The following is a 12,698-nucleotide window of genomic DNA, read 5'->3' on the forward strand; positions in this document are numbered from 1 at the left end:
AGACAGCAACACAACCTCACACAGTGGTTGCGTGCTTTGCCCACAGTGGCAAAGACTTACACTTTCATATTCAACTCAGCTTCTCCATCATGCAGTTTTCAGCTGTTTCACGCAGGGTTCAGCATATTAGTTGTTTTCACAGGCGTGCTCTATATCTCAACAATGGCTCATATTAGGATGACAGTTTTCAAACAGGTCAAGTGCCTCTATGCACGTCATTAGTTTAAATATTTGCCTATTTTACTTCATCTCATATGTCATGGTACTGAATTTGAGCAACCCTAAGCTTAATGCAGATTACTTTTAACAACTGGTTAAATTAATGGTCTGGAGCACAGGCCGTTGTTGATCAGGGCAATCATCTAAACATTTTGTGTCAGCAAAGGGTGGGGGAAAGCCATTCACCAGAGCATATCTTAACTGCTGCTGATGTGAGCTGGCCTTCTCCACACGCTCTTCAAGGCTGCTGTGTTTTCTGACAACTTCTAACATTTGAATCTCTTCCATGTATAAGCCTGCGATTAACCGCACGGCTCAGGTCCGCATGATGAAACCGCGCGCGACCGCAGCTCGCGTGAACCCGTGCAGCTAAGGAGCCGTCACTCTTTTTTTTAAATACTTTGCGCTCCCAGGAGCGAAGTCCAGCATAAACGTCTGTCACGCTCGGACGCACTGTTGGTTGCTTAGGAACCCATGATAACAACAACAACCGTGTCCCAGACCACACCTGCTCCGCAGTCAATAACACAAACACAACAACACAAAATAGGCCTACTGTTCACCACAAATGGACTCCGCGGAACTCGCCCCACTAAGACGGCGAACCAAAAAAGTTCGAACTGCGCAACTCTGCGACTTAATGCTTCTGTACAACAACTTCACTGAGCGGTTTTGTACATCGCCCCACACAGCCGGCGAAGACGTACAGTTATAGAGATGTACTCCAAACTTACTCGGTGTTGCTTAGCGTGTAATATCACCCTTGGATCCCGCCGATCGTCATTCGTCGAGGAGAGAAAACGGACAGCTCATCCACCAGCCCGATGACAAATTCTCACGTCTCGCTGACGTCAGGGTTCTCTCCTCGGTGAATGCCGACTCCAGGGATCCGACGTCGAAGGACCAATTAATGATAGGTTTGTAGCTTATCCCGATTCGCTGGAACGTTGAAAACAATGTAATTACATAGCAAAGCAAGACACGAGTAGGCAACGTCCTTTATGTTTTAAGTGCACGGGAGAGAACTGGACAGGCGCCGTTCCTTCGCTTGACCCCAGTTGCTCTCGTCCGCTCCCCCGTAACACTGCTCTTTTATTGTGGTTACATGAATATGCATAGGTTCATTAACATATGACATCTTACATAGGTATACATGTGAACAAAGAATACCTTGTTTGTGTGTCTATGTGTGTATATGTGTGGGGTCAAGATGTGACCCCTTGAAGACTCCCCAAAGCTGGTGCCAGGAGTGTAGCGGTCCATCTAAACAAAAGGGTCTTATGCTTAACCAGATACAGAGTAGGTGTCCTCCTATACCATAAAACAACAAGACAAGGCACGGCCTCTCCCATGCTCCCAGAGTGCTCTGGAATGCACACAACGTGTCTCTGCAGACTACTAAGGATCAAACCTCCTATCACTACACAATCGATTATATACTTCTAGGCATATGGCATAAATATTTCTAAGCATAAATGACAATCAACAACACAAAACCCTAACAGTGCCTCTTTGCTGACTTTATAAACGCCCAGTTAGGATAAACGCATGTTTTGAGCGCTTCCTTTACATGTGTGTGTTCCTTCTTTTTCCCTTCAGGCTTAGAGGGAACATGTTCTGCCTGGTGGTGTAGGGTCCTGATTACCCCAAGTTTGTGTTCCAGAGGGTGATGGGAGTCAAAGAGGAGGTACTGGTCCATGTGTGTGGGCTTCCGGTAAACTTCAATGTTGAGGTTGCCATTCTCTTCAATGTGCACAGCGCAGTCCAGGAAAGGCAAAAAGTTATCCTTTGTGTCTTCCCTGGTGAACTTGATGTTTTTATTCACAGTGTTAATGTGCGCAGTGAAGGATTCCACTTCTTGTGTCTTGATTTTGACCCAGGTGTCGTCAGCATATCTGTACCAGTGGCTGGGTACTCTTCCTTTGAAAGAGCCAAGAGCCTTCCTTTCCACTTCCTCCATGTAAAGGTTGGCTACAATAGGTGACACGGGGGAGCCCATGGCACAGCCATGTTTTCGTCTGTAGAAGCCTTCGTTGTATTTGAAGTATGTAGTGGTAAGGCAGAGGTCTAACAGTGTGCAGATCTGATCGGGTGTGAAGTTGGTCCTGTCTTCCAAGGAGCTGTCTTCTTGTAGTCGTTTTCTGACAGTCTCCACTGCTGTCTCCACCGTGGTGGGTATGCAAGTGAAGAGAGAGACTACATCAAAGGACACCATGGTTTCATCTGGATCCAGGGTAAGTTTCTGGACCTTGTCGGTGAAGTCGGTGGAGTTCTCGATGTGGTGTGGGGCGTTCCCCACAAGAGGTGCTAAGATGGTAGCAAGGTGTTTCAAGATGTTGTAAGTGGCTGAGTTTATGCTACTGACTATGGGTCTGAGTGGGACCCCTTCCTTGTGGATTTTAGGAAGTCCATAAATGATATGTAAGATGGTCAGTGATTTTGTCCTTTTCAAGGTCTTGAAGGCAAGCTATAACTTTCTTTTTGTAGCTGCTTGTGGGGTCTCACTTTAAAGCTTCGTAGGTGTTGTTGTCACTGAGGAGAGTAGTGATCTTTGTGTGGTAATCAGTTGTGTTTAGGACCACGGTGCACCTTCCCTTATCAGCTGGTAATATAGTGATGTTGTGGTCTTTGCTCAGGGAAGCAAGTTATTAGTTATTTAAGTTATTAGGCTTAGCAACACACCTATTAACGTTTGTTTGAAACGGTTATCAACATTAACAGACTGAACTGGACTTAATAACAGGAGTGTATATAATTTTAGTCAATTATTCTGGTGAGTATCAGCTGCGCTGGGTATGTAAATCGGGCCATCCAGCTGCGGTGCTGATCGTACGCCACTCGTGCCAAAAATCCAGACAAATGTCAGTTGATCAAGGAGCAGATCTGCATCAGATGAGATCAGCTGACTTTGCGTGTGTGTGCGCTGTGCACAGCGGTGTCTGTGAAGGTTCTCAGTCATCCAGGTCATCGTAGTCAAAGAAAAGCATCTGGACTTCTTTAACTTGCTTGAAGACGTTTCACCTCTCATCCGAGAAGCTTCTTCAGTTCTAAGGTCAAATGGCCGAGAGTCCCAGATTTAAACCCAGTGGGAGTATCCCCCCAAAGAGGGACAAAAGGACCCCCTGATGATCCTCTAATCACCTGAGCCACAGTGGTGTGTACTCTGTGTGTTAACAAGAAAAACGCATATAAGAAAGCAGTGCGCAAAAGCAGGGTAGTGACAGAATTGATGCGCATTATTGATATTTGAAGCATGTGTACCTGCACATGCATGCTTATTAACACACGGGTACTGTGGAATATATTTTTTACTCACCTAAAGTGCTCGTGCTCTCGTCCACTCCCCGCAAAACAGCAGCTGTTCGGCGTCTGTGGCATCGGTGCTCTCATCGCATGTGATGGAGTAAAAGCTTTATCAGACAGGTGCAGTTTAATGTTGGCTGACAAGTCTTCAATGCGTCGCACAACTGTATTTCTGGACATGCTGACATTGTTGAAGTCCTGCAGTTTTTCCGGGCACATTATGTCGGTGACTTTAACGAGGTCGTGTTTTATGAGGTCTCCATCTGAAGAAGGCTTGCAATGTCTTGCGATGAGTTGGGCGACCTCATAGCTGCTATTGTAGCCTTTTCTTGGACCTTTCGAGCATGAAAACAATACTGTTGCTGACCCTGCAGGATAGCTACCCTTTGCTTTAATTTCTGCACCAGTGTAGGATGCATAGGCCTGATGTTTGGTTTCATAATGACGTCGTACATTATACTCTTTCATAACTGCCACAGTTTCAGTGCAGATCAAACAGACACACTTCCCCTTGAATTCTTTGAAGAAATATTCACTCTCCCACCGTGTCTGAAATTTTCTGCACTCACTTTCTACCTTTCGCTTCTTTGGTTCTGCCATGTTTAGTAACTTGGGGTAAATTTCTTCTGTAATTCTCCTTTTTGGTGGAGCAACTGCCTTGATCAACAGTAGCTCCCCCTGGTGTTAAAACTAAGAAGTGCAATACACTCAAGCAAAAGTTGAAGTGAGGGCCATTTTCTATTCTATTTATAAAATTACTTGCGGGCCAATTAAAAATGGACCGCGGACCAACTGTTTGGACACCCCTGCAATACAGGAATTATATAGGGTGTGGGGGAGATTACCCTCTTCATGACCAAGGATGTTGTTAAAAAACAGTTGTGATCAGGAAGTCACGCACACACAGACACACAGACACACACACACACACACACTCTCTCTCACACACTTACTCACTTGCACATGCACACACATACACACACTGTGCATTATCTTTTGTAACCATGGGGTTTTTTTACGAGGGGAGGTGCTTGTGTAAACTATTGTGTGTATTGTAACTGTTTTTTCAATAAAAGGCAGTGAACGGAGGCCTGAGTCGGCGTCATTTTGTGGTAGGATTTGAAGTGCGTTCCTGAGATACCGACGGGCCTCCCTTGCGCAAGTGAAATCGATTGATCGCTGTTGTCTTGCTTTCTTTCCTTCACGGGAATAAGTCTCTGAGTCAGCGGGATCTGAGTTTAGACCCGACATTTATGGGTCTGAGTTTAGACCCGACGCCAATTTTGGTATGTTATGTCATTTTTTAAATAAATCTACTGGGCACTGTAATGATATTAACAACATATAATTAGTGCATAAACATACATACCTAAAGGTTTTGACTTTGGCATCCTAAGCTCCAATAGTGACTATAATAAAATGTGATGTATTGCTGCTCTGTGATATACTTTTTAAACTATTTGTTTGTTTGTCAAAGCTGTTGGAAGGATATATTAAGTCTTTGAATTTACATTTACATTTCATTATATGTGAAAATGTACTTTTCTTTGTTTCCGTTCTAAGGATGATCTTACTAACTGTAGTAGTGAAGACAGCTGTAAAGAAAACCCTATTTCAGTAAGGCAGCTGCACTCATCTGCTTCACTGAGTTTCACCATTTCAACAGCTTCCTCCCCCCAAAAAATGTGCTCCCAAATTTCCCCCCTCTTGCCTCATACAGTAAAAGGTCTTGAATTTTGAGGCCCAATCATATCCCTCCAGTATAGAACTTTGCTGCTGTCTGAACCTGAGGTTTCATCATGTGCTCAGTCTGTAGGTGCACCTTCAAAAACAGTTATTCTGAATATTCTCAGTCAGTGTTTTTCTCTGTGCTATCAGCAGACATCTTGCAAAATTCACAACATGAAATAATGAGACATAATTTAAATTTATTTTCTTTTGTCATACACAGAAACAATTAAGGGCAAAAGAAACTTGTGAATAAAAAGGATGAATCATTCAGTCGGCCTACCTCCAGTGTTTGCATATTACATATTCCAGCTGTGACCACGCCTCTTTTATGAAGGAGCCTCCTGTGCATAGCTCCACATGCAGCCTTCTCAGTTCTCTAGATGTATTTTTGGGAGCTGAGACACACTTCAGTGCACCACAGAGACTGATTTTTGAGTCACAGGCAGGAGAATAGAGGAGGAGTTATAGTCTAAACTTTTTTATCACTTCCCAACCTAGTATCACTGCAAAAAGTATAATAGACACGCTGGTTCACTGCGACCATTTCACGGTTCGCCTCTCCATAAAGTGAAATGGACACATATGCAGAAGTCGCAGTGCCAGCAGGAGTAGAACATATTTAAAGCAAAGAAGTCAATAGTGAGCAAAAAATGCATGAATTACATTTCAGGGTCCTAAATTGGCTGTAATGATTAAGCTAGGTTGGTTATATGTATTTATATGTAAATGTGTTAATAATGTCTGTTTAAAGGCTTTCATGGAATTTTTATTTCATGTTGGCTTGAAATAAAATATCAAATATCTCCCTTTGCTGGTACAGCAGCTTACTGCAACTTTTGCGTGCACACTCAGTCACACTTCCAATACTCAAGTCCAATCATCTTCTTATCGGCCTTCTTTGAGCCAATCAGCTGCCACTCTGCGTGGTTTAAATATCAGTGCTCTTCTGTCATTTTCCATTTTAGACTCTCATTTGAGTAGCCCATCTCCTCCACATCTCTACCTTGCAGATACATCAGTCAGAGCTTCATATAAACCACAGTCTTCTTTAACCCTGTATCATGTAAACAATTTTAACATGAAGAATTCAGGTCTGACATGGATAATGACTTTATTGATCTTACTCAAAATAAGAGTGAGTAAACATCAGTCATGTGTGGTTGGTACACCAAAAACGTCAGAAAGAGCACGTCCTCCTTCACTTTATTTACTTCAGAAAAACAGAGATATGGTGTCTGTGCAGGCAGATGTTCCCAAACACTTTTAAAAACTTGATCATTATAAAACATGCAGGAAAAGCAACCAATTCATTAACAAGGTGAAACATCGGTAGACATTTAATTTTAAGTTTAGGTAGAGAGGTTCGGATGTGGTGCTCTGTGGTGATGTAATTATCATCAGCCAGTCTCTGCTCAGCCTGGTGGGGTGGACTCTATACCAAGAGAACGCAGAGTTTATGAGTTTAGACAGAGACAGGAATTAATCATCAGTGTATTTATTGATCAGTGAATGATTCAGAGAGTTACCTTTGGCTCTGTGTTGATATAAAGACACCAAGAGGAGAGTGGAGATCAAATATGGACAGAAAACCACCAGGCGGAGGACCAGTCTGAAGTTAAGATGGCAGGGGGAGCAGCCAGGGGTTGGAGCTGTCGTGGTGGATAGCGACGTGAAAGTGAACAAAGCTGTTGTGGTGGGTGAAGCTGTTGTTGTAGGTTTTTCTGCAGAGAAAATCCCAGCTGTTTGGGTGAATATGTCCATGAAATTAGAGGTTTAATCAGAGTAGGACTGGGCGATATATCGAGATTAGATATATATATTTTTATACGAGATATAAGATGTGACAATATTGTTTATATTGATATAGTCTTTGTTACGTTATAATTATACTAATGGAGCCACAGGTTTGCCTCTCTTTCGTCCACTTTTGTCTCTACGCAACGTTACTCTGCCTCGCCTCTCTCCTTAACTGAACACAACTCCCCCTTCCCCATCGCTTCACCTGCAGGCAACGACACGATGGACACGGCAAATCTCCCTTAACGAGTTAACGCGCATCGCCCCGTGCGTGGGACTGGACAGCGTCAACGTGTTAGCAAGCTGACCGCGCTAACGAGCTAACCATGCTAACGCCATGCAGCCCAGTGGGGCTGCACATCCTAAAATCCTTTCATTTTCTCAAAAGTTGACAGTGCGCCTTATGTATGAATTCTGGTAGTGCTTGATGACCGCGAACCGATTTTATGTGGTACACGGCGCTCAGCAATCTGTCAAAGAAATGTTTTAGTACAACTTTGGTAAGCTACGGAGCTGCACTGCTATGGTGTTATTTTTGTGCCACTATTCTGAGCGCGTAAAAAAATTTGAGCGCATCGTAAAAAAAAAAAGTTTGCAGGTGCAAGTGTTGTATTTTGAGGAGAAATTTATTTTGAGCGAAGAAAAGCTGAATTTGAGTGAACAAAATTCATTGTTGCATGCAAAAAATGTATTTCCGTGTTTGCTATTATCCATACACACACACAATAGCAGCCCCTCTCGCTCAGTTTTTGCATTTGCGCTCGCTCGCAGTGTGTTGCTCGCGCTCTCAACATTTCTGCCCGTGCGCGCTCAACTCTTTCTCTACACCATTATATTTGTGCCACAAAACCAGCCAATCACAGACTTGGATGCAAAAAAAATCTGATTGGCTCTTCTGGTCTCCAATCAGCTCGAAATGACGAAATGCAGTATCCCAGAATCCATTTCGTCCAAAACTCAAACGAGGCAGTGGTGGAAGAAGACAGAGTGGCGGAGTTTGAAATATTACTCTTTCTGGGTCACAAAATAAACTTTTAAGATATTTTCATGCGAGAATGGTGCTGTGTAAACTTCAAATATCTGTTCGATTTATCAAGACATCACATATTTGCATAACTGCTCTAACGTTTTCAGAGATGCCTGTTACCCACCAGCTGACCAGGTGGGAACTTGGGTTAAACATAATATATAAGGCTGAACTGACAAAAAAAATCACCGACTACACCATAGCTGGACTGGCCATTGGGCATACTGGGCATTTGACCGGTGGGCCGATGGTGATTTTTCATGTTTATGTTTGTTTGTTTTTGTAACGGTATAAACAATGAAAGGTGGTGGATTAGCCAATTGGTCATGATCAACTCTGGGCTGGGACAATTACAATACATCCGTATTGAGAGGAAAAGGAACGCGATTCGTCCCGTACTTGAGCTAGAATGAAAAAAAGACACAAAGTTGGAGTTATTCTGTTTTTACGTTGCAAAGCTCCCTCTTCTCCCCTCATTCTCTCTCCCTCCCTCCCTCTCCTGTTGCTACTTCAATCATGAAACTGATCAATGATCAGCTGATCGTCTCTCTTGTTTGTTTATCTCCCACTTTGTGCCAGAAACAGGAAACCAGCGGATGTCGCGCTAAACAACAGCAGCAGCACGTTCAAGCTTGATAAGCTGTTAGAATTTATTTAAAATTAATTTCTAGTATCAGCTGATGTTTGCTGGAGCCACAGCTGTAAAAGCTGCTGCTCATGATATCGGCTTGGAAACATGAAGGTGATACAAATCATGCATATATACCAACAAGACAGTGTACATCACTGTCACAACAGCGTTTGTTTTAGCTCAAAGGCTTTATGGTTTTTCCTATAATACCTGGTGGTGTAGTCGGTGATTTTTTTTGTCAGTTCAGCCTTATATATTATGTTTAACCCGAGTTCCCACCTGGTCAGCTGGTGGGTAACAGGCATCTCCGAGAATGTTAGAGCACTTTTGCAAATATGTGATGTCTTCATGAATCGAGCAGATATTTGAAGTTTACACAGCACCAAATTCTCGCATGAAAATGTCTTAAAAGTTTATTTTGTGACCCAGAAAGAGTAATATTTCACACTCCGCCACTGCCTCGTTTGAGTTTTGGACGAAATGGATTCTGGGATATTGCATTTCGTCATTTCGAGCTGATTGGAGACCAGAACAGCCAATCAGATATTTTTGCATCCAAGTCTGTGATTGGCTGGTTTTGTGGCACAAATATAACGGTGTACAGAAAGAGTTGAGCGCGCACGGGCAGAAATGTTGAGAGCGCGAGCAACACATTGCGAGCGAGCGCAAATGCAAAAACTGAGCGAGAGGGGCTGCTATTCTGTGCGTGTGTGTATAATAGCAAGCACGGAAATACATTTTTTTGCACGCAGCAATGAATTTTGTTCACTCAAATTCAGCTTTTCTTTGCTCAAAATACAACACTTGCACCTTCAAACTTTTTTTTACGTGCGCTCAGAATAGTGGCACAAAAATAACGCCATACACCACTTGATGGATTGTCGGAGCATTACGGCTACCGAGGAGCCTCACAGAGTGATACGTACTGTGCTTCAACGTAATATTCCCGTACTGTGTGTGTATAAGGACCACAAATGGCACCTGTTAAGAGACACGGTTATTAAGCGGATTTCAAACTCAAGGCTGTCAGTCACGCAGTAGAACCTGGGAACAGAGCAGCTGTGAAATCTGTCTCTTTGTTATTATGCTCAGCGTCTTTTAGTTTACATTTTGACTGCACAATTGTGAGCTCTTTGTTATGCACAAAAACAACATTGTTTTCTTTTACTTATGGAGCATTATTATTTAATAAATGCTCATAATTTATTTTTGAGTAATTTTTTCATATACATTTGCGCTGTATGTTAATTAAAGTGCCTGTGTGACATCTGGGACACAGCTTTGACTAAGAACTCTCTTTTTGTTCTTACTTTATGGCTTCAAAAAAAGTATCGAGATATATATCTTATATCGCCATCCAGCTAAAAAATATTGAGATATGAATTTTGGGTCATATCGCCCAGCCCTAAATCAGAGTGAAGCTCCTCACCTGTGACAGTGATACAGCTGGATGGAGACTCTCCATGACCGCTGATGTCACACTTGTAGAGGCCTTCATCAGACCTGGAAACATGCTGGATGGTCATGTGACCTGTAGGCTGCTTCCTGATGAGGGAGCCATCTTTATAGAAAGCAGCTGGGAGGTTGGAGGGAGTGGTCTTTGTTTTACAGAGCAGAGTGACGTCATCTCCCTCCATCACAGGGAGGACAGGACTCTGCAGGATCACTGATCCACCTCAACACAGAGACAAACTACAGCATTTCATCCATTTACACACAGCTTCATCAATACTAACTCCACACACTCAGCTTACCAGTGACTGTCAGGTTAACCATGTTACTGATGGGACCCTCTCTGGACTCACACCAGTAAACTCCACTTTCCTGTGGGTCGATGTAGCTGATGTTACAGGAAGAACCAGCTGATTTCCCCCACCCATGTCCACACTGAGTCCTCTGTTGTTTGCTTGTGTTTCTCCTCAGAGTCCATCCAGCAGAGCTGTCGTCCTCCTCACAGCTCAGAGACACAAAGTCATCTCTAAAGAACTGAGAGCTGCTGGGACTCACAGTCAGACGAGCTGTGAGGCAAAGGGGAGGATATATATTATTTTGGGTGTGATTTGCTTGATTGAATCAATACCTGAGTACCTGAACCTGTGGCCCATGATGGTGAAGCTGAAACACATCACCGAGCAAAGCCAAGTTCACAAATGTATTGACTCTGAAATTCTAAATATCTCCTGTTCATCTCAATAAACAAATGAGCGTCTAAACTTTCCCTTTTTGGGGATATTTGAAATTTTATGCAAAAGAAAGCAATGTGGTGCAGACAAAGCTCTGCAGCAATGCGGGAAAAGTCATGTTTCTCAGGAAAACTGAATACTGTAATAAACTGAATAACTGGAATATTTAACCATTGATTTTTTCTGTTTCTTTTTTTTTAACAGATAGCATTTAAGCTGTTACATTTTCATATATTTTCATATTAAATACAAGTCCATCTGTACATCCAATGTCTGCTGCTTATCTTGGCTTGGGTCACTAAGGAATCAGTCTGAGCCAAAAAACCCAGATATACCTCTTCCCAGCCACCTCTTCCAGCTCATACTGGGGGACACAAACATGCTCCAATCCAGGCAAGAGATGCAATCTTAAGCTGTGGGCCCCTGGTAGGACATCCCTTCAATACCTCACCTATGAGACAACCTCATACCTCATGGTATGAACCTATATTGATGGGTAAATCGTCACCTTCGCTTTTATTCTTTGCTCTCTCATCACCGCAGCAGATCGCTACAGCATCCTCATCACTGTGGACGCTGCCCCAACAGCAACCAACCATCCTTAGTCTGCCAAACCAGAGGCACTACTCGGGCATCAATTCAATGTTGCTAAAACATGTCAGACAGGACAGCTGTACAACATCCAGAGCCTTTGGGAGCTCAGGGCAAATCTCATCCACCCCAGTCGAGGTCAGCACCTTCCCACCAACACTCTATAACTGAGTTATCTGACAGTTTGCCAGAATCACTTTGATGCTGACTGAAAGTCACGTTTCATTGTCTCACCGAACTCCTATACTCCTTTTACATCAGCCACTGACAAAGCCGCACTCCGCTTGCCCTGCCAGTACCTTTCATCTCTTCTGGAGTCCCACAGGCTAACCAAGCCTGGTAAGATTCCTTCTTCTGCATGACAGCTCCCTTGACCTCCAGTGTCCATCATCTGGTTCTGGAATTACTGCCGAGACAGATGTCAACAACCTTAACCATCCTCAGCAATAGAGTTGCAAGTCTCCCTTGTAATGCAACCAAAGCACTGCTGCACGTGGGAGATGTTCCCAGTGCACCCTCAGAACAATAGCGTCTCTGGATGGAAAATTCTCCAGTACCCCACCAAGGATATACAACTTAACTGGCTTATTTAAATAAAACATAAATCACGTAGACAGTCAGCAGGAGTGAGATAACACTGATCTGATTTTATACATTTTCTTTTGCCATGTTCTTAATAAACATGTCCCACAGTGTCCTGGAAGAGTGAGTCAGGTTTACAGTGTGACAGAAGAAGGTTACTGACCTTGGTTTGTGGTGCAGCTCAGCAGTGAGATCAGAACTAAAGAGAAATTAAACTCAGGTTAGTTCAGAGTTTCACATTCAACAAGACAGCAGAGGCATGAAAAACACAGAGTGAACTTACAGAGCAGACACAGCAGAGACGTTTCCTCCATCCTGCTGCTCAATGACATCAGACCAACACTGAGATCAGCTCACTGTCACCCTCGTCTTCGTCCTTCTCCTTCACGTCTTCCTTTTTCTGTTTGACTGTGTCTCAGAGTTGTGGTTTGTTCTCCACTGAACTGCATGAGAAAGTTTCAGTTTTTGGTTGAAACAAACCAAAAAGAAAGTTTAAATGCTAAAACTGAAAGGCACCATAAAGTAAAGATGGGCTGCAGCAAAATCTGCAACTGGCAGCAGTTTTGTTGACACTGTCTTGTCAACAGTGTTGGGTAAGTTACTTTAAATTAGTAACTTAGTTACATTACTAGTT

The 12,698-nt window shown here is 43.2% G+C and overlaps 1 protein-coding gene across 1 annotated transcript; it reads right to left on the reverse strand.

The window, feature by feature from the left end:
* Nucleotides 1-6,417: 6,417 nt before the first annotated feature.
* Nucleotides 6,418-11,490, reverse strand: LOC120433992 (Fc receptor-like protein 4). Its single transcript, XM_039601335.1, has 5 exons — nucleotides 11,362-11,490; nucleotides 10,463-10,658; nucleotides 10,138-10,383; nucleotides 6,780-6,974; nucleotides 6,418-6,685 (listed from the first exon to the last, which is right to left on the reverse strand). The coding sequence occupies exons 1-5, from the start codon at nucleotides 11,488-11,490 to the stop codon at nucleotides 6,666-6,668; spliced, it is 786 nt and encodes a 261-aa protein (XP_039457269.1). The 3' UTR covers nucleotides 6,418-6,665.
* Nucleotides 11,491-12,698: the final 1,208 nt, after the last annotated feature.

The sequence above is a fragment of the Oreochromis aureus genome, linkage group 3 (assembly GCF_013358895.1).
Source record: "Oreochromis aureus strain Israel breed Guangdong linkage group 3, ZZ_aureus, whole genome shotgun sequence".
In the NCBI taxonomy this organism is placed as follows: domain Eukaryota; kingdom Metazoa; phylum Chordata; class Actinopteri; order Cichliformes; family Cichlidae; genus Oreochromis; species Oreochromis aureus.